Source organism: Lemur catta, chromosome 18, assembly GCF_020740605.2.
Source record: "Lemur catta isolate mLemCat1 chromosome 18, mLemCat1.pri, whole genome shotgun sequence".
NCBI classification, from domain to species: Eukaryota; Metazoa; Chordata; class Mammalia; order Primates; family Lemuridae; genus Lemur; species Lemur catta.
The window spans coordinates 20,569,983-20,592,586 of record NC_059145.1 but is presented as its reverse complement, the minus strand read 5'-3'; the positions used below and the strand labels follow the sequence as shown (position 1 = coordinate 20,592,586).

At 44.1% G+C, this 22,604-nt stretch overlaps 1 protein-coding gene across 1 annotated transcript in view; it reads right to left on the bottom strand.

The window, feature by feature from the left end:
• EIF4E3 (eukaryotic translation initiation factor 4E family member 3) overlaps positions 1-21,906 on the bottom strand; it is a 38,590-nt gene extending 16,684 nt beyond the window's left edge. The window contains exons 1-2 of the mRNA XM_045529897.1: positions 21,742-21,906; positions 7,401-7,473 (exon numbers count right to left, since the gene is read on the bottom strand). Coding sequence (XP_045385853.1) covers positions 7,401-7,473; positions 21,742-21,905 — 237 coding nt within the window. The 5' untranslated portion in view covers position 21,906. The remainder of the gene's footprint in view (positions 1-7,400; positions 7,474-21,741) is intronic.
• Positions 21,907-22,604: the final 698 nt, after the last annotated feature.

The window sequence follows — 22,604 nt, the reverse complement described above, 5'->3', positions numbered from 1 at the left end:
TTCTGGCAAACTTCAAGTCTCCTAAAAGGCATCCCAAACCAAAGTTTCTGCCTCCATACCCCTGCTAAAGTTCCCAAATCCTGACTTTTTACCTAGTACTTGAAGCACCTTGAAAAAAAATACAAAATGCTTCTTCCATTCCAAAGAGAAGAAAAACACTCTTAGGATTGTAGCTTTAGAAGATTCTCTTGAAAGCAAAAACAGACAACTGATTTTGTTTGTCTTGCAAATCTGACAAGAAGAGACTATGGTCCAAGAAGATAAAATGATAGATTAACTCTGACTTAACGTATTTATTAAAGCATATATTTGCACATTTGTGCATGAACACAAAATGGCAGCAAAATATCCAGTGACATCATTGAAAAGAGTCCCATTTAAAAAGTATAGGGCATTAAATCAGTCCATTTCCTTGTTGCAAACCTCATCCAATACATAGTATATTTGTTAAGTATGTCTGATCATGAAATAGCTGGTGGAAGGGATCTAGCATCACTCAGCTCCCTAGACCCTCCTCCTCTCCTATGGAAGTGAAAGGGTGTTACAGTAGAAGCTTGATAATTCACGATCATACTCTCTCTCACATATTTTTTATCATTGAAACACCTAAATTTTACTACAGATAAAAACTTGCAACTAGATTTGAAAAGCCATTAGGCTTATAATTAATTCAATCTAGCCTGCAAATAGAGGATTGCAATAAAAGTAAAACAAAGCACAATGTTCATTAATGATGGTTAAGTGCTCTTTTCAAAAGCCTAACCACCACCCAATGGCGAGGAGAGGTATTATATAAAAGTTGGGCATCATTCATTCAGTCAACATTTGTGACCGCTGGGTGCAGGGCACTGTGACAAGTCTTTGGGGAACTGAGCTGAATGTGGGAGGGTCAGCCTTTGACCACAGGCACCCACTCCTTGGTTGGTAAGTTCTCAAGCATCGGTCTGGCCCCTCTCCTTGAGGAACTGAGGCAGGGCAGACACTTGTCCAATGGAGTCTAACAACCAGATTTAAGACCTAGGTCTGCAGGATAATCTTCACAGGCCAAGTAGCTCTTGACACCCAAATTGCCTCCTCTGCAGAAGGAGTAGGATATAGCTATTTTATTTGAAAATTTAATGATCAAATGCAAAGTGGAAGCACTTGGTCAGCCTGAAGTAAGAAAGCCAAGTGTGATTAGACTTGTTAACTATGGTGACCAATAAATCCCCATCTACGAGTTCTGACTGGAGCAATTATGCCCCACCTGACAGTCTTTGCCAAACAGATAATCATTCATTACCAGGAAAACTGGCAAATTTCCTCCTCAATTTCCTACTGGAATGCTCTAAAGAAAAAAAAATAGAAAAGAACCTACTTGAAAGTTCTTGAGAAGAAAAGATGCCATGTGTTGACAGACAACAAAGTGATGCATCTGTTTTGTAAAACAACTCAAAAACAAAGCCACCCAGCAGATATACCTCAAAAGAAAAAAAAAAAAAAAATCCAAGACTTCTTCCAAGGGTTGTGGCATATGTAGTAGGAGAGTATTTCTGAAATAGTAAACAAATATTTTCGCTCATTAGGTATTTCTAGTTGCCTAGGGCTTGCCACCAACTAAATCAATGGCATTTATGTGCAGGACAGATAGTGATCAGAACAGAGTAGGCAACTGAAGAGCTTAATGGATGCTTTTAACTCACAGTGGACACAAAGGCTGAAAACAAAGTGCTTCTGATTTATAAGAGCTAGACACTTGGGAGAGAAATGGGTTTTGCTTTGAATTCCAAAAGGGCTTGACTCAAAGAAAGAGCTCGACTAAAAGAAAGAGCTAAAGTTTGGAGTTCTGATCATAAAGTAGATGAGATGCTTGTTAGGACGTGAGGGCAACTTTCCACCACACAGGATGTCAGTTAATATAATACAAACTCTGAGGTGGGGAGCTAAAAGCTTGGAGAGCAGAGGAGAGTGGGGTTGAAACCTTGACAGGATGGGAGAGAGCCCTGCAAAAGTTGGGGGACACCTAGCACAGTGTGTAGCCACCTCCTGTATACTGCAAGACTCCTATAGAAGGCCCTCACTCCTGCAGTGCTGAGCAACATGCAGCCTGGTCTGAGAACAGCTGGGGAGGCGGGAGGGGTTATTCTTGCTGGACAGGACTGTCACAGCCTTACAAAGTCCCCCTTGTTCTGGTGGGATGTGGGGAAGGCAGCCAACATTGCCCAATCCACAATTTGGAGCATGAAATTGCTAGAAAGCCTATGGACAGTAAAGCCTAGGGTCTGGATGATATGCGTGTACACGCAGGGGTCTTATGATATGAGGTTATGGCAGGGCCACAGATGGTGGGCACAGCCCAAAGATCAGATGGGATCAGGTGTGTTTCTGCATATGCCAGTTCATGCACAGAAGGGGACGAGGACATTTTCCCCAAGAGACCCTTAAATTAGAAGAGACCATGATTTAATTGATAAGATTAAACCTCACCCCACCTCAATAAACACACACACACATACACAATGGCCTCCACTGCCATGAACAAACATGGAGGGTCACGAGCAATTTGACTTCAGTTATGGTTCTGCATAACTGTGTTGTGACTATAGATGCTGATCCCGTTATATGTATAATGAATAAATTAAATGATGGATAAAGAATCCTGTTATACTTGAAATTAAGTCAGTGCTAGACGGAGCTATGAAGCAGACCTGGCTTCAGCTCCTTTTCTGTCTTTGTTTTCAGTGTTGTGTTTCTCTCTCTCTTCCCTCAGGCCTCTCCCTTCACCCGAGTGGTTCCAGGTCATTCCATTGCAGGACGGCACCCACCGTGGGCTGCCCTGCTGTGCCCACAGTAGTGAGTATGTTGGATTCATCTTTCCATCGTCCTGCATTATCAGTACTGACCTATAAAACTTCTCCTTATGAAGGAACAGCCCTCATTTCTCAACGGTTTGGAAAGCAATCTGTTGCCCTAACTTAATGACCCATAAGGACCACCAACTCCACAGTCAGGCAGCTTGACCTTTTATGGGATGAAGTCTTGATATTAGTGACAGTACCTAAATGACTTTGGCACATGCGGGAAGAACATTCTCTTAACTCTAATAGATTATATATATTGTTTATGAAGACTTTCTGTTTATAATAAATGATGCTGAATTTCCATTTATAGAAGAAATATGGGCCGGGCGTGGTGGCTCACACCTGTAATCCTAGCACTCTGGGAGGCTGAGGCGGCAGGATTGCTCGAGGTCAGGAGTTTGAAACCAGCCTGAGCAAGAGTGAGACTCCATCTCTATTAAAAAATAGAAAGAAATTATCTGGCCAACTAAAAATATATATAGAAAAAATTAGCCGGGCATGGCAGAGCATGCCTGTAGTCCCAGCTACTCGGGAGGCTGAGGCAGAAGGATCGCTTAAGCCCGGGAGTTTGAAGTTGCTGTGAGCTAGGCTGACGCCATGGCACTCTAGCCCAGGCAACAGAGCGAGACCCTGGCTCAAAAAAAAAAAAAAAAAAAGAAGAAGAAATATGAAGTTTCTGTCTTCTGTAAATTTAAGTAAAAAGTCAACTGATGGGAAATACTGGGTAGAACACAGTTGGACAAGTGTGGCAAAGTCTTGAAGGTGATAAATCAAATTATTGAGGTTTGGGATAGAGTGCTGTACAGGAATGAGTTTTTAGGGGTGCAATTTTTAGTCTTGGAGCAGGTAAGGCTGAAAGAAACTGGGGACAAGGCAGCCTCCCTCGCCAATCACATCTGGCAGGTAGCTCTTCATTCTCCAGCAGGTAAGATAGTGCTTGTTCCAAAGCCATGTTCTATTCTGTACTGCAACCACTGAGGATGCAAAAACACAAGAGAAGTGTGGAAAATTTGAACATGTTTACAAAAGAGTAAAAGGAGGCAGTAAGCATCTGGAAAGCACACCTAGATGAAAGATGGAATTTTCCAAGAAAAGCATGAAAGTCGGAGATAAACTTAATTCCGGACAGAGAGAATTATTGTTGGCTGTGATGAGAGTGTTCTCAGCAGTGGTCACTGGGTCCCCTGGAGGCTGTGCCTCCTCCACTCCTCAGTTGCGGGTAAAAGAAAGAGGGCTGAACTACAAGTGGAGGAAGTTCCAGTCCCACAGACACGGCATGATTGGCTGTTTGGGCCACTTACCCCCAGCCTCAGTCTCCCTACCTAATACATGGGAATAACAACTCCTCCCCCATGTCCATCAACTTCTATTTGCTAAAGGGCCTCGGTATAAAAAGACACATTATGTCTTTATGTAAGGTAATCATTAAAAACACATAATTCTTTTCACCCAAACATGTATGGAGGAAGAACATAGACATGATTAGGGAGGCAGTTTTTCAGTGCTGTTAGAGTGAGAAAAAAATCAACATACAGTCACAGAAGAAAGAGACAGTGGGACAAAAGCACGTTCTCAAATGACTTTAAAGTCAGCACCCCGGCTAGTTCTTAAATACTAAGGACACTCACAGGCTGAAGTCCCAAAAGTTATTGGTAAGTTAAATATGTTTTCATAAGCAGGGGTGTCAGCAGTGGCATAATCCAGGGTATAACTGCTTGAAATAAATAATCTAGAAACAGAGGTATATAGTTTTCTGATATAAAATATGACTGAGGAAAGTATAAAAAGATGTCCCAATAGAAGGAGGCAAATGATGGCAGAATAGCTATCATTATTATTGGATAATCACTATGTGTGTTTTACTTCACTGTACCATTTTATTCTCATGACAGCATGATAAAATCACCATCACAATTCTTCTCATTTTATAAATGAGTAAACTGAGATACAGAGAGGTTAAGTAACTCGTCTGAGCTAGTAAGCGCCAGATATACAAACCCAGGCAGTGTGACTACCCTATACCTTAGCTAGTCAACTGATGGAGCTGAGGAGTAGAATCCAGTAACACTTTAGTATAAGCTGCCAACATTTGAGGGCTTACTAAGTGCCCAGCACTACTAAGATCCAGGTACAATCTCGTTTAACCCTCACTCAACCTTAGGGAGCAAGTGCTATTATAACCTCAGTTTTATAGATGAGGAAACCGAGGAGAACAGAGACATCAGAGACAGGAACTTCCTGACCACTCCGAGCAGTGTTTCTCAACCTTTTATTCATCGTTCTCCCCACCCCACCCTGAAGGAGCCCTTTTCCTAATCACTCAAGATGATTTAATGCCACAGAGAGACTGTGTATCTGTTCATGGGCTGCATGTACGTCTATGCTTTGTACATAAAAAGAGTAAGATGTGTTCACCGACCCTCTCCCAACAATCAATTTTTGCACTATAGCTTAATGAATCCTTAATGAGCAGTCTATTGTGACCCAGGAAAGTGGTTCATTTATTCATTTCTTATTTATTCATTCAATTCCTCAATTTATTGAGTGAAAGAGACTAGACACAATACAGTGTTGTGTGACTCCATTAATATGAAGTTCAATAATAGACAAAAATATATGGTGACAGAAATCAGAACAGTGGTTTCTCTGGGGTGGGTGTGAGGTTGACTGAAAGGGGCATGAAGAAACCTTCTGGTGTGAGGGAAAGTTTTTTATCATGATCTGGGTGATGGTTACATGAGTGTATATCTTTGTCAAAATTTATGCTTAAGAAATCTGCATTTACTGTATATAAATTATATTCCAATAACGTACAGGTTTTTTTAACTGTTTGAATTTTTTTTTACTATATTCATTTTTTCCTGTCATAAAAATAGTTGATTTCCATTCATTGTATTTGGACTCAGTTCATGGTGATTACAGTCTGAGGCAAATAGCATCCACCTAAGGGAATAAAGCATAGTTTTAAAGAAGTATTTCCCAGTGTGTGCCTGTCCATGTGCTTTAAGTGGGTTCCTGAAGACCCCAACACACTGCCGGATCCAAATGCTCGGTGTGACTGTGTAGGGTCAGGAAAACCAAGCCAGTCCCTTCATCTGGCTTCACCAACGTCTGCCCTGGAATCCCACCTGTAGCTCTGGTGATCCAATGTCATGGCGGAGTGGAAAAAGTCTAGGGAGGATCTAAAAGCCTTCACGTGAGGACAGACCTTAAAATCAAGTGCTCTGAGGATTATAAGATGGCTGCTGGGGAGAGGTGACAAAAGTCCACAAACTCACAGAAGGGAAGAAGGGAGGGGACTCCCAGACTCTGAGAGCATTTATTTCCCTGGACGGTGGCTCACGTGCTGCCTTTTGGCGCTGCCTGTACTTGGCACTGAATGGTTATTAACAGGGGCACTGTTACTCTGCTTCCCACATGCTTATGTTGTATTCCCAACTAGCTCAGAATGGCCTGTGGTCAGGACTGTGCCTTTATACCAGTTACTGCTCTCTGTGGCTGCAAGCAGTACCTTACGATCAGATTTCTGGGACTGTGTAAACATGAATGCCAAATTTTTTGAACCAGATACTGGGAGCAGGGTTTGAAAACACGGATCTTTGTGCTACTTCTGCACGTGAGAGGCTGCCCACGAGACAGTTAAAAGATTTAGGGGCATGCAATAGGAAAACTATTTGAAATCTATTCCTTCTAGAAAATTCATGGACATATGGTCAATGCAACCCTGAAGTAGCCTTAAAAGCCTTGTTCTAACTGTAACAGTGTATTAAAATAGAAGAAGGGAGAAAGTTGATAGTTTTTGCTTTTGAAGAAAATAGAAATGTGATCAACCAAATCAATCAGTTTTTCTTTCGAATGTTCACCCTCAGAGTTGGATAGAGAAAGAACTAATAGAACTAAGAGCTTACATTTGTTGAGAACCTGCTATATCTATTAGGTATTCTACTAAGCATGGCATAAACATTTATTATACTTATTCAGTCCTCACAGTAACCCATGCAGATAGGTGCTATCATTATACCAATTTTATAGAAACTGAAGGGGTTGATATGTGCCTAGTTTAGGAGGATGGAATTGGAAGGTAAAGTAGGAAACCTGGCTGAGACTCTCCACTTTCATGCTCAACACTGTCCTGCTCTCCCTAGGTGACTTCTAAACCCTCAATAACTGCAGGGCTGTGCTACTGCCTGTCACAGATGGGAACAGAGGCACAGAGAGAGAATGGCAGGGCTGGAGTTTGAACAGGGACACAGATAATGTCTTGAAAACTTTCACTCGTAACAGTCTTCTCCTCATGCAGGTCTATGCAAGGTTTAGGCAGTAGATAAAGTTTTAACAGGTTGCCAAGACAAGAGCAGGCCACGTAAGTGTGTGCTTGGCTGGCCTCTGGGGGGGACTTGGTCAAGGGCAGCTGCACCAAAATGGACCAGGAGAGCTAACTCCTGAGCAGAACCCTGGGCAGGGGCCACTAGCACGGTGGCAATTTTCAAGTTGGATGTTTAAGTGTCCAACATATATTTAATACCATGTTAATCTGGTTCACCCCTCTCTTGAGCTTACCTGTACTGTTTGTACTGTGTAGATTTTCTTCAGATTTGATGCACACTCAGCTGCCGTGGCACCAGGGAGGGATCTAAGCAAACGTAAGCAAAAGAACAAAGACACAAACCAAACAAGCAGTCAGTGTTCACGAAATATTCCATAATATAATTCTACCGAGCTTAATAAAAAAATCAGGTCTCAAAGCACAGAACTGCAAATTTCTGGGATGCTAGTTAGAATTTAAAATGTGAAATTCCTACTTTATGAAGTCATGTGTTTGCTTCCCCTAAAAAATCAGCATATTTATTCTGTGGAAACTTAATAAAAAAAAGTTAAAGTATGTAAAAAAAGGTATTGGAAACTTTATAATCACATTTTAAAAAATACTTTAATAACCTAGTAATAACCAAGCATTTTGCCTAGGATTTTAGATAATTGCCTATAGTACAGATGGCAATACAGATGCACTGTCCTGACCTGGTGATACGTATGAAAACTTGTTGGTACCCTAGTGGTAACTATGTACTCTTGAGAAACAAAGTGACCATTTGCCTACTTTAAGAAAACATCACTAAAAGTCAATTCTGATTTCATCTGAATTTGCATGTGTTTCCAAAAGACTTGCCTTTAGAAAGTACTTTGTTATTTTTCTAAAGTTCTGATTTAATTAGCTCTGCTGAACTTTATGGTCGGAATGCATTAATCTTTAGTTTGCTATATGTTCCACTAGATGGCAACATACTACAGGTTTATTCACCAGAAATGCAATTTAACTGACTACCAAGCACCATTTACTGGGACTGGCGGTAAAATGACATGGTCTCATCAAACCTTAGGAATTAAGACTCTCAATTCCTGTCACCTTTCCTTTCTCCCTGTAATGAATTAGCAGTTTGTGCTCAAGAATGCTGAGGTCCAGTCATATCAAGCCTAAGATGCTATTTCAGCCCAGTGCAGTGGCACACGCCTATATTTGCAGCTACTCAGGAATCTGAGGCAGGAGGACTGCTTGAGCCCAGGAGGTCAAGACCAGCCTGGGTAACAGAGTGAAACCCCAAAATATCTCCAAAGATATTTCGCCATACAAATAATGCTCAAAAGCTCCACTTATGGTTGTTAGTGAGAAATAAGAGGCTTGCTGAAAAGAGACACTACCCCATCACAACCGACCCACGAGGATCTAAAGCCTATAAAAGCTACTATTCCCCAAGGACCCTCACCATGTTGTGCTTTTTGGACAGGTGCTAGACCGCTACACACTAGAGATGTGCACAAAATTCCTACTAGCTCAGGGGTAGAGGAGATAGCAAAGGCCCATGCCGGGGGAGGGTAAGCACAGCAAGCTCTACAGACTATACTCCATGAACTATGAACCAGTGAAGGCTCCCTAGGTGTGGAACCTAAATATCAAAAATGCACTTCTCAATATAGTTGCCTCATCAGAAGGTCACTAAGGAAGCACAATTATAGACTAGCTTGGGAACAAACAAGGGACCCCCACTGGCAAGTGAAGTCTCATAAAGAAATCTACCCTAAAGCACTGAGTTCACAACTCTATTTTGTCCAGCAAAATAAATTTGATGGACATGGTTTTAACAACAGCAAATCCATACTTAAGCCCAGGAGTTTGAAGTTGCCCTGAGCTATGATGATGCCACTGCACTCTAGCCCAGGCAACAGAGGGAGACCTTGTGTTTAAAAAAAAAAAAAAAAAAAAAGCAAATCCACAATAACCATCATGATTGCATTTTGTTGCCAGGCTTTAAGCCTAAAATAACTACGATGAAAGGTGTGGTGAAGGGTGAAGTACTTAATCAATAATTTATTAATGACAGTTCGTGCCTGGGCCCCTGATGAAATGCATCAGTCTGTATGGACTGCCAGGGCTGTGGTTACTAAAGCATCAACTTGGATAAGTATTAATTTGCTATTTAATGCAGGTTCTTATGCCTTTTTCAGCTTAAATTATAAAAAGATTAGAGATAAAAACTTTTAAAGCCTCAATTTTTTTCTGACTAGACTATTAACAAGGAAAAATCTATTACTTTTATATTAAAATCTACTGACATTTTTTCCAATGCTGACTTCTTCCTTTGAAAAGTTTAGCTGACTGCTCTACCAAATATGCCCAGCAAATATATTCCTGGATGCCCCAAAGCACACAGAAGAGTATATGCGGGGCTCCTTCCCTAACTGTGTGTGTGTTGGGGGAAGATGGGGTAGTAGGGTACAAAGGGAGGAAATGTACTTTTTATTTTTTTCATTTTAAAAACTGTATATTAAAAAAATTTCTTACTAATTTTTAAAGTTGAACTTCAACTTAGGATGGTTTAGAATGAGTATAATTTGAATGTTCACCTCATACAGACAGCATTACATCAACTTAAGCAAAGACAATGTAAGGATAATAACATTTAACCTAGAAAAAAAAATCACTGATGAACATTTGCTTTCTATGCCTTTTTAAATGCCTGCCTTCATAGTCTGATCTCTTACTTGTATTCCAGTGCAGGAGATAATTATACAGAGTCATTTAGGTTCTCTCAGTTTCAATATCCAAGTTTTTTTTGGAAGAAATTGAGTTGCCAAAGCCCCCAAAAGGGCTCTAGAACAAAACAACTAGGCAATGCTTATTCATATAAGACAAACATGTCAATAGCCAATACGTATGTGCTGAATTCTTGCTAATGTGCTGAGCAATTGACCTCCACTGCAGAACTGAATCCTTGCAACCCTACTTATGCAGCTGTCAATATTATTTATCACCATTCTACAGGTGAGTAAGCTGGGGCTTATGGAGGTTTGGTAACTTGCCAAAGGCCACAGAAATGTGATTTGAATACAGGTGAACTGTCTGCAGTTTCCTGCTCTTCACCCCTCATTGCTGAGCTGCCCATTCAAGCCACACTTACACTTTCTAATGGGGTTTTGCAGTTGACTCTTGGTATGTTTTCATGAAAGTGACCATATTTGCTGAATCCTGTCTTTAGTACAAGATTATATCTATATAACTTTCTTAGAAGAAACAATATTAAATTAGTCTTCACAATGGTGCAGAGTTAGGAAGATTCTCACAAAAACCAACAAGATCACACTCAAAGACAGCTCTATTTTGACAGATTAACACTCGATGATACTGATGTGTTGGGGTTTGAAAGGTAACTTGTCAAGTTTCAGGGAAATTCAGTTTCCTAATCTCTTCCTGTTTTATGAATTATCCAGGTTTCACAATAACAAAATGATGATGTCAGAACTACTGACGGAGTGCACGGTTGGCTTGGCCAGCCAGCAGAAGGCATGGCGTTCTTCTGTGTGCCAAATCTGACTCTGATCGTCACTGAAAAACACTCACATGACTCATTCAGGACTGAATCTCAGACTTCTTTAACCAATAAGGTTGGGCTATAGCCACAGAACCAATTTTAAAAGGGCAAACAAGCCAAGATTTTTAAAAGATCTGCCCTGTAAACAGGTTAGTCTGCACTGGACTTGCCGATTCAAAGCTGAACCAGGAGCTGTACCATCGACGGTTACTGTTTCGTAAAGTAGCAGTGCAAGCTGTTGGTGGCAAAGCTGCAGCCTTGGCAGCAGGAAGCCATGCCTCTCTTTCCTGTCACTCTGATAGACATTGTAGCAACCGGAAGGTGAATGTTTGTAATGGATTTCAGTGAAGGAAACATTTTCACTGGTATCACATATACAGTGTAGTCTCTCATCTTTAAGAAATCTTTTTATTTCATTCATGTTATAAACCTCAACCTCCCAACAGAATCCTAATCAAAAGTGCTCTCTCTGTGGATGAGGGGTGCTCATCTGGGGTGATGTTGCCCCTCAGAGGTCATTTGGGAACATCTGGAGACACTTTTTGGTTGTCAACTGAGGGGATGTACTTGTATCTAGTGGGTAGAAGCCAACGATGCTGCTGAACATCCTACAATGCACAGGGCAGCCCTCAGAGCAAACAACCCAAAATGTCAATCACATCAAGGCTAAGAAAGCTCCGTTGTAGACATGCAGCAAACAGTCTTAGATGATCTTAAACTTATTTAGTCAACAAGGATTTATTGTACACCTCTTTTAGCTGCTTGGGGTGCAGCAGTGATCATTCTAGATAAAGCCCTGGCCCCTTGGAGTTTGTGAGTTATAGAACTAACACCTCTATTCCCTCAATTTCCCAGGCCCCTAAAGGGAAAGAAACAACGGTCAGACCCTTTTTACTTTGCCTGGAAGGGAAGAGGTGGGAAAGAAAGCTAAGAGAGGAATACACATCCTGATGATGACCATTCTTAGAAGAAGATATAGCCAGAGCTGTGGGAAATCAGAGCCTAGGAAATAGGACCTATTTTCACATTCTCTGAATTCTATGCCATTCTCATAGAGTATACAGCTAGAGATGAGAATACAGCAATGGAACAATAAATGCCCCCTGGATGGATCAGGCTAAAGAATTTTAATTGCTCTACCAGGAGTTCCCCCTCTATTTAATATATTGATGCAATAATGGCCTTCTTCTGTTGAGTATTATTATATGAAAGGGTTTTGCATATATACATTATGTCTAATCCTTACTACAATTCTGCCAGGTTGGTATCATTATCTCCACTTTACAGATCAGGAAACTGAGGCTCAGCAAACATGTTTTTAAGCAGCAGATCTGTGTTCTTCTGCTGGTCTGTCTGGCTCTGATGCCCATGGCCTTCCCCTTAAACTAGGTTGCCTCCCAGTAAAAACTGAACAGTCATTGTCAGCGTGGGTGGTCACATATAGCACATCATATGGCAAATCCCTTTCTCACTCCCTCTTAGATTATCTATTCCCTTCTTGGGCCCACCCACTGCTCCTGCCTGTCATCCCTTCCCCCATCACAATGCACCTCGCCACACCGTTGGCAGGGGGCAAAAGCAGACATGCAGGAGATGGCTGGATTCCACTAGAATCCCTGGCAATAAAAACATCCCAAAATGTGATATAGAAAACACAAATCAGGTAGAGCACATCTACAGGTCATCATTTTGGGGGGTTGGACATGGGAGGAAGATAATATACCAGACAAAGGCCACAGATGGGCTGTCGTAGGAAGGCAGGAAAGCACAGGGGTTAGGAGGATGGTCTTTGGAATGAGTGGATCTCACTCAGTTCAAGTCTCAGCTTTGCCACCTGCCAGCTGTGTGACAGGCCTGACCCTTTCTGACCCTCTGCTTTAGCTCTCTGACCCTCACCTTCCTCTCTAGAAACATGATCTCTATTCCATGGCTTTGCTACTTAGACTACATGAGCTGATGCTATATAAAGCATTCACATAGTGCATCTAATTGCATCTAATAAGCAATTACTGCAAACTTTATTAACATCATTGAGATGGACAGAAGAGTAGGACACAGATGACAAAGCCATTAGAACTAAGAGACACCAAGTCCATTTCCTAATCTGTGGATTAGAGAGTAAGAGAGTTGCATATATAGCCGAGAACCTCCTATATCCACCTTCAGAAAAGAAAGCCCATTAGGCACCAGGCTCTCAAGGCTTCAGGCCACAGCTATGGTGAAGGCTGTTTCCACTTGAGTTTGGCTAATTCAGAAGCTGTGATGGTTAAGGCAGAAGTAGAAAGTGACCCTTTGAAGTCTGCCAAGTAGATGATGAATGCACAGATGTCAGGGGAGCTGTTTATGTTGCTTAAGACCCAAACTACCAACTTCAGTCTTCTACTCCTGTACAGGAAATTAATCTCAAGATTCACTTATGAAACTGGTGAGAATTCTCTTCCATTTGAAATCCAATAAGGTTGGACCAACTGTTCTACTTAAATGGTTGCCAGGCACCTAAGCACTATTTACATGCAAAAATTTAATATGTTATTTACAAATCATGCTTACCTACTCATTAAAGTACGTTGCTGAGAATCTCCACAAGATAAAACTCTTTTAGCTTAATTCTAAAATGCCTGAAAGCATTTCATCCTCTCTTATTCAAGAAATACTGAGCCCCAATAATTGAAAAGACTGCATATCATGTTATCCATGCATACATGATCTCATTTCATTCTCATTAAAACATCCTGTGGTAAGCAAACGTTGTAACCCCACTTTAAAGATAGGCAAAGTAGGCCAGGCTCAGTGGGTCATGCCTGTAATCCTAGCACTCTGGAAGGCCGAGGCAGGAGAATCGCTTGAGGTCAGGAGTTCCAGATCAGCCTGAGCAAGAGCGAGACCCTGTCTCTACTAAAAATAGAAAAAGTTAGCCAGGCAACTAAAAATAGAAACCAAAAATTAGCTAAGCATGGTCTCGAGCGCCTGTAGTCCCAGGTACTTGGGAAGCTGAGGGAGGAGGATCGCTTGAGCCCAGGAGTTTGAGGTTGCTGTGAGCTAGGCTAATGCCACAGCACTCTAGCCCAGGGAACAGAGCAAGACTGGGTCTCAAAAAAAAAAAAAAAGATAGGCAAACTAAGTCTGAGGGTGGTAACTTGCCCATATACACAGTTGGTTAGTGGCAGAGCTGGGACTTGAATCAAGGGTTATTTGATTTGCCCTTAGTCACCAGCCTACACTGGATAGTTCCTGTAGGACTGATAGTCAGCTTGGCACCATGAACATACTCTGCACCAAACATGGTCCCAGCTGTCCTGCAACTTACAATCCTCAATTCAGACTTTCCAAATGTGCCTTCCCCATTGAACCCCATTTTTCTTTCTTTTTTTTTAAAGCATCATTAACAGTGCTTTTTATTTTATTTTATTTTGAGACAGAGTCTCACTCTGTTGCCTGGGCTAGAGTGCTGTGGCGTCAGCCTAGCTCACAGCAACCTGAAACTCCTGGCCTCAAGCAATCCTTCTGCCTCAGCCTCCCGAGTAGCTGGGACTACAGGTGTGCACCACCATGCCCGACTAATTTTTTTGTATACATTTTTAGTTGTCCAGCTAATTTCTTTCTATTTTTAGTAGAGATGGGGTGTCTCACTCTTGTTCAGGCTGGTCTAGAACTCTTGAGCTCAAACAATCCACCCGCCTTGGCCTCCCAGAGTGCTAGGATTACAGGTGTGAGCCACTGTACCCAGCCTGACCCCCACTTTTAAAGACATAATTGCTGAAGTCTGAGCTCACTAAGAAAGCTCATAAGGACAGAGGCTTTGTAAACACCTAAGGAAATTATCATAACCATTACTTGGGTATCTCTTAGTGGGCCATAGCACTACCTGCCAGCCACCTGCATACCTGGAGATGCTTCTTACGAAGCAAAGACACTGAAATGGTTTCCTCAAACCCTGCCTGCATCTTTGCCACTCAAAGTGCCACCAGTCAATGGGCAGCATCACCTGGGTGCTTGTTAGAGATGCAGTCTCCAGGCCCCACTTGACACCTGCTAAATCCCAGGTGATTGGCACCTACATTCAAGTTTGAGGCATGCAGACTTATGTCATCTAAATCAAGTCACCACCAGAAATGCTAACAATTTGGAAAGGAAAACCTAATGAACTGCAATATCACAAGAAAAATGTAAAAAATCACTATTCTCACAGAGGCATTTGTCATCACCCAAAGACACTATCAAGACGGGGTTATCATTAAATGTGAAGGATAATTCTGTAAAGCTGCTTAAATATGGGTTTTCAGGCAGGGCTCTCTTCTTTTCTCTGCATATTTTGAAGCAGGGGATTCTTGGATTAATTATCTCCCATGAACTGGCCCCCAGTTTCCTTGTTTGTGAGATTAAGTGGTAGGCCCAGAGTACTGCTTATATCCTGTCCAGCTCCCATATTTTAGGATATGAGATTTGAGAGAATTATGTCCCCTCCATTGTTCATATTCATAGGAAAGCAGCATTAAGCGGGGTTAGGGACACCAGTGCTGGGAGTCATACAGTCCCAATTCACTTCCTGCTTCTATTCTATTAATATATCACTGTGTGACCTCAAGCAAGTTACTTCTCTGGGCCTCAGTTTTGTCATCTGTAAAATGTTGCTGATACATCCTACTTCAATATTGTGAAACTTTGTGGACAATTATGTGCAGCATTTGGCCCAGTACCTAACACAAAAGAGTAAACTGTAGTCCGTATTACCAGATTAAAGTAGAAAAAAACGCTACGTAGTACAGTATATCCAATTACCAGATACACATGCCCAGTACACATGCACACAATAAATGTTGGGCAAAACAATGAATGATGACAATATTCCACCTTATGGGAGACAGAACTTCATTTCAGCCAGGAGAACCAACCTTGGAAGGAGGAAGACTTTAAAGCAGGGATTTGTCTCCTAAAAGCCAGTGTTCCTATTGAATTTACATCAACATCAGGCTCAGCTGTCACAGGAAAAATCTGCACAGGGCCAGCCACATGATTAAGTATACCCTGCGTATATCCTTCACTCCATTAAAGCTGATTTCATTTTAATCACTTTTAGATAGATCTGTGGCTTGCGGCTACACCAGCTTCCTGTCTGAGAAAGAAAGAGTCACATACAAAAATGGTCCAAGCCCTATTATTTACAGTTAATAATGCATCTACTGAAAAGATCTACATGATCTAAATGTTTTATTTCTGCATGTTTATTTGATTTTGATTTCTCTCTGCTTCCCTCTATAATCACTCCTAGTTTATTACATAGCTCCTTGGCAGTAGTAACCGAGGCTCTCTTCATCTTGATATATAATTAATCCTTCCGCACATGAAGGATGGGTGGACAAGAAGTATAACAGTGTTAGAGTTTACAACAGAACTAAGTAAGGCCAAGTTTTGAATTGTCCTCATGTCAGATCACAAAAGTCTTGCCAGCTGCCTTAGGTTTGGACGTAAGTAAATAGCATCTGTAATACTAAAAGCAGGAAAAATATTTTTTGAGCAGCCAGTCCTGGGTAAGGACTAGTAAATTTTCTGAATGAGGATATTTAGGGCCCTCAGACCTTTCTGGGAGAAGTCACCACTAACGCATAGCTGGAAAGGCTGAGAGTTCCCGAGCTCAGGACCTTGCCCTGTCACATCTACCCAGAGGATCTTTGCCCCTTACAAAATATAAAATCCTGGGCCATTTAGAGTCTGTGGGGTCAGAAGGACAAGAGTGGGAGGAAAACACAGGAAAAGCCAAGCTGCTAGCCAGTCTCTCTCCCTGCCACCTGTGGCCCTTCCACACAGCCTCCTCCCCTAGGATGCCCCTTGTCAAGCCTGGCCCCACCTCCCTGTGTCAGGTTTGTTATTATGGACTACACCATGGGAATGTATTTGGCAGCATCACACCCTGTAAGAAGGCAGGACCCTATGGAACGCAACAGCTCTCTGAACTCTTCACTGATGCCACTGAAGCATACGGCATGTGACACATCCCTCCTTTGAGGACATCTTTGCAATACATAACCTACCACAGTGACTAGTAACTAATATGCTCAATTATTATAATATGATCAATAAATAGAGCAGTAATTCTCAAGTTTGGATAGCTAAGGCACTTGGTACAAACCCGTCTTCCACACCCAGAGGTCCGATTGAGTAGGTCTGGGGTAGGGTAGGGAGCCTGTAGTTTAACAAGCATAGCCAGGTGGTTCTGATGAGTGCATGGAGGAGGGACTACACTTTGAGAAACATGGGCTTGGTGGAGCTAAACCCGGATGGGGTAGGGTTGGTGACAGATACATGCGATGGCTCTTCTTTGTGATCACAGACAGAAGTCTGCAAATACCCCCTGAGCACCTATTGTGTGCCAGGCTATAATGAGCACTCCCTGGAATCACAGATGCGAGGCAGATAGAGGCTCACAGGCAAGAGGGAGGGACAGAGGAGGAATCAATTAACCATAATACAAATGTTGGCCTATAGAAAATGCTGTGGGAACACAAAGGCAGTGGGTTTAATCCTGCCTGGAGCATAGGTGGTTTAAGGACAATTACAGAGAATTGGCATCCTAATAGGGCCATAAAGGATGCAAGGCAGTCTTCCAGGTAGACAAAAGGAAGAAAGGCATCCCAAATAGAAGTAACATCAGGAAACAAATTTCACAAGCTGGCAAGTCATGGCTTACCCAAGAAAAGGGCTGGTAGTCTGACTTTACCAGAAAGAATGGGCATACTGAGTGGTATTTTGGATTTTGGAGTGGTAGGTAATAAGGCTAAAAAGGAGGTGGGTTTCATTTTTAAAATAGCAATATATAAATTTGTACCACAATCTGTAAGTCCATGGTTTTCCTTCTTTAAAAAAAGGGCTGGGAAATCCTTTCTTCAAATCGAAGCAGCTCATTTCTAAAACCATCACTCAGGGCTGCTCTGGCAGAGGGAAGGGTGGCGATCCAGAATGGCCCCAGTGTGGGTCACACAACGTCATGACAGAGGCACCCTTAGATGGTGAGAGACATAAGTAAAAATCTGCTGCTGTAGCAGAGGAGAGGGATGAGGGAGTTTTGGAATGACAAGAGCAGGTGGGGATGCCTGGAGAAGGGAAGTGCCTGGGAGCAGGCAGGTAGCCAAGCAGGCTAGTATGTAACTGGGACTCAAGGTGGCCAGGGCCTGCAGACAGAGGGCATGAGATGACGGAATGGCTTAGACTTGCAGCGAGCTTTCCAGGGTGATCGAGAATATGAAGTACTGAACTGGATGGAGTAGGGTACTTGGGGTAGACAAAGGTTCAAGGATCAAATGGAAATTCTAACTTTGAAGAACTGGTGATATTGCAGGACAGTTGATCAATACATGGTAGGCAGAAAAGGAAGAGAGTGGAGAGAAATCTTAAAGTGCCCATAGACTTCCCTGGCTCTCAGAAATACTTGTCCAGAACTGAGGGTTAGAGACGGAGATTTGCAAGTAATAATCAGAGTAATGTCAGCCAGCACGGGAGAAGGTAGAGTGTTGGGAAGAATACAACAACATTTTAAATATTTAGTGCAGGTTGACTCGTGGTAGGCTCTTATCTAGGAGCTGAGGACAGAGCACTGGGGAAAGAACCCTGCCCCCATGAAGCTCACCTTCTAGTGAGAGAAGACAAGCAAATGGTGGGAATGCTATGGAGAAAATAAAACAAGGTCAGGAGCCTGGGTGTGTGTCAGAATGTTTGTGCCATTTTATATCAGTGGTCAGGGAAGGTCTCACTGAGAAGGCGACCTGTGAGCCCTGGAAGGACAGGAAAGAGCAGGCCAAGCAGCTGATGGAGGAAGGGCATGCCAGGCAGTGGGAACTTTAGTGGCAAAGGCCCATGTTTGGGTTGACGGAGAAAGAACAAGGGGACCAATGAGCTGAAGGGTGGCAGGAGGAAGAGTGACAGGGGAGGAAGGGGTCCTGGGCAGGGCAGGAGAGTCCTATGGGCTACTGTAAGGGAGATGACACAAGATTTTGGGGCTGGGCAACGGGAAGGATGGAGGTGCTGTTAACTACCAGATAGAAGGAGGCAAGCTTAGGGGGGCAGCTGGGGAGGTGGTTTGGCACAAGCTGAGTTTGGATGTATATTACATTAGGCATCCACGTGGAGACAGAGAGGAGGAGCTGGGTGTACAAGTGTAAAATTCTGGGAATCACCTGCATTCAGATGGCATTGAAAGCCCTGTGACTGGATAAGATCACTGGGATAGGAGGAGCAGAGATGAGGCCTGACGACTGAGACCTGAGGGAAAAACTCAGAGGGAAGGGGGTCACCAGGAGATGAAAATGAAGTAGTCAGAGACACCCAAGGGTGGCCTCCAAGAATCAAGGCAGGACAGGGTTTTAAATATCCAGAAAAGGGGAGGAAAACTCTTCATCCTATACCCCCAAACTAAAATTGCCCCTTCCAATGCTTAAACTTTTAACCATCCAGTCTAATTTTTTTAACCAAATAGAGATTTATAGGAGTTGATTAATAAAAATGCAAATAACTCCACTGAGGGGGGTTCTCCAATTCCTCCAGTGGGGGTAATGAATTTAGGTTGCTGGCTTCCTAATGCTGAATTCAGACAAGCTGCTCCAGAGACGGGAGGTGTGGGTGTGGGTGTGGGGAGGGGTTGGTAATTTGGGAGCATGGTAATAACAGTGTTAATCGTTAACATTTATTAAGCACTTTATGCCAGGCACCTGTTAGGTGTTGTACATCTATGGCTCTCAGTTAATCCTCAGAACAGCCCTATAAGATATACCCTATGACTGTCCCCACTTTACAGACAATGAAAGTGAGGCTTGGGGAGGCTAGGTTGCTCGCTCATCACCAGACAGTAGGCTGGAAGGAAGGACACGCCAGGAGATAGGTGGCAAAGGGGAGTTTTAAGTAGCAGGAGGCCTTTGGATGCTGTGGAACTCAAAACTGATGTCATCGGTGGCAGACATTAGCTACGGTGCAAGGAAGGTTGCCTTGGAGAGCTCTCCTGAGAACCTCAGTTTCTAGAATGTCATTTCTCTGGTGAAAAAAGTTACAAATGAACTTCTAGAACACAATGTGTTCATAGCCTGGAGTGGGTGGGGGAAGCCTATATAAATGTAATGGATTCCCAGGGAAGTAGCAAAAGTTCAATACATATTATGAGATGATTGATCAGGCAAAATGAATTCATATATACAATGTTGGAACTAATTATAATTTTTAAATTAATACAGCCATAGCTATTAAAGATTTAGACACTGTGGCAAAACTGCATTTCATGTGATTATTGACTTTCAGAAAACAAAAATGTGGAAATCAATAGTAAGATATGGTTTGTGTCTTCACTGAAGTTACAATTGTTATCTTAAAAGATACAAAGTATTACTAAAAGGTTGTGTTGTCTGTAGTATTAATAATCTTAGGCCATTCCGAAAAAGTGTTGTTCCTATGTATAGACTAATTTTTGACCTTTCTAAAAAGAAACTCTCTTGATGCTGTTTCCACCGGTCAACAGTATGCACAATTTAGACAGACTACAGGTCCGTGTTTAGCAACAGATACCAGGTAACAACAGCATAGTTACAGCACACCTTTGAAAACAAAGACACATGATTTCATTCCGTTAAAGTTTGCCAAAACCACTCATGTTATGACAATAAAAGAGTCTCTTAACATCTCATAACGAAAGTGAAAATGTTTTGAAAAACGACTCACTCCATTTCCCCCACCCTCAACTTCTTTGGGTCCCCGGAAAAGAAAATGGTTCCAAGTGACAATTCTCATAGATCTAATTCCAACAGGAAAAAAAAGGAATGAGTTTGTCTTCATTGAAAAAGACGAGTATCACTTTTTAAAAATCTTGCAGGCATTTCAAGGAAGGCCTTGTAAAACCAGATTTGTGTCTACTAAGTAAATTTCTCACTAAATTTCTACTAAGTAAATTTCTCACATACATTTCCTCCTAACATTTAACCACAGTAGGCGCTGGTTTTATCAAAATTTGCAAAAGCTCCTGGGACAAGCTTGGGGTATCATCACTGGGCACCCAGTGTAGTAGACACTAAGAAGGGGCTTTGCTTTCTTCCATCTATTCATTTCTGAAAAATGTTTGTGTGTTCCTACTATGTTCCAGGCACAGTTCTAGGTACTGGGATTTAGCAAGTGTCAACAACAAAAAAAAGTCTCTGCTCTTTGATTCCTCAACAGAGGCTTGAAAATACTCAAGGATTGAAAATAAACAAAGTCATATATAATAGAATGTGGTGGTGTTAGGCATTATAAAGAAAAGAAGGCAGGGGGAGAGGATGCAAAATGATGGAGAAGGGTATCTATTTGAGATTCGGTAGTCAGAAAGGCCCTTCTTAGGAGACGGCAGCTGAGCTGTCCCCTGAGAACGTTATAATTGTCGCCCTTTACTGACAAGGTGAGCGGATGCTCAAGGTTGAATTCCCAGCGCACAGCAGGTGTGTGGCTCCGCTGCAGGTGCTCCAGAAATGCCTGCCCGGTGGATGAGAGAGAATTTGAAGAGGTATCCTCGGCAGCTTGGGCCGGGCGTGGGGTGCAGGCGCACGCTGTGCAGTAATAATACCGCCACCGCACCCTCCCAAGGGATAGTCAACTTTCCCGAGTGCTGTCACGGCTAAGGTCTTGTCCCGAGCTTGCTAAGAGCCCCGTGGGATAACCAGGACAGCTGTCGCTCTACAGCGAGGACGCGATTACCCCCCGACTCGCCCACCGTCTCCCCCGGCCCAGCCAGGACGCCCGCGCGGGCGTTCGCTTCCGAAGGGAGTAAAGGGGGAAAGTGCTGCCGAAACTTTTGGGGCTGCGCTGTCTTCTCCCGGCCCGGGAGGCGAGGCCGCCCAACAGCCGCTCGGCGCGGCCCAAACCTGGGCTTCCGACCCGGCTCTGCACGGGTCCCCGAGCGCGCGCCGGCGGACGCGCGGCGGGCCCGGGGTCTGCGCCACCGCGGAGCGGGCCCGGGACGGCGGCGCGGGGCGCGGGGCGCGGGGCCGGGCCGAGACAAAGCGGTGGCGGCGGGCCCCGCGCCCCCTCACCTGTCGAGCCAGAAGGTCCAGGGCGAGTGCAGCGGGACCCCGCCCGGCTCCGGCCGCAGCGCCGACAGCTGCTGCAGGCCGAGCGGCGGCTCGGTGGCGGCGACGCGGGGCCCCGGCGGCTCCCGGGCCCCGGCGGGGGGCGCGGCGGCCGGGGGCAGCGCCATTTTCTCCGCCCCGCCTGCCAGGCCGGCGGACGCGCGGACCGCGGGGCGAGCGGCGGCTGAGTCACCCCGGTCCCTGCCCGCCCCGCCCCGCCCCGGGCCCGCCGCCGGCCGCCCGTCCGGCCCGGGAGCCGCGCAGGGAGCTGCCCCGGCACTGCCGGGCCGCGGCCGCCCGGCAAGGACAGGCTGCCCCCAGCCCCCGGCCGGGTCGGGGGCCGATTCGGCACAGGCACGGACCCAGCGTGGGGAGGACCGACGGACGGGCTGGGGGCGGCGGCCGGGGACAGACCAGCGGGCCACGGGGTGAGAGAGACAGAGGAAAGGTCTGGGAGCTGGCTCTTCGGCCAGGCAGGAGGTCGGCGGGATGGAAAGGCAGGCTAGGGACAGATGGAGGGATGGACGGACCAGTGGCTGGAGTCTCAGACTCGCGGTGCCAGGGAAGGAGGGATGGATAGACATACCAGCAGTCTGAAGGATGGACGGGAAAGCTGGCAGATGGTTGGAGGAGGGAAGGAGATAGAGGGATGAAGGGCAGATGGAAGCACAGTTGGATGTGACAGATAGACGGAGAGGGGAACCGATGGCCAAATGGATAAAGAGACTCCCATGCCCGACAGTGCAAAAACAAAAGGCCAGACAGAAGGAAGAAAGGGGAACCACTGACTTGGGGCATGAGCTTGTGGCAGTCCAGCTTTGCATTCC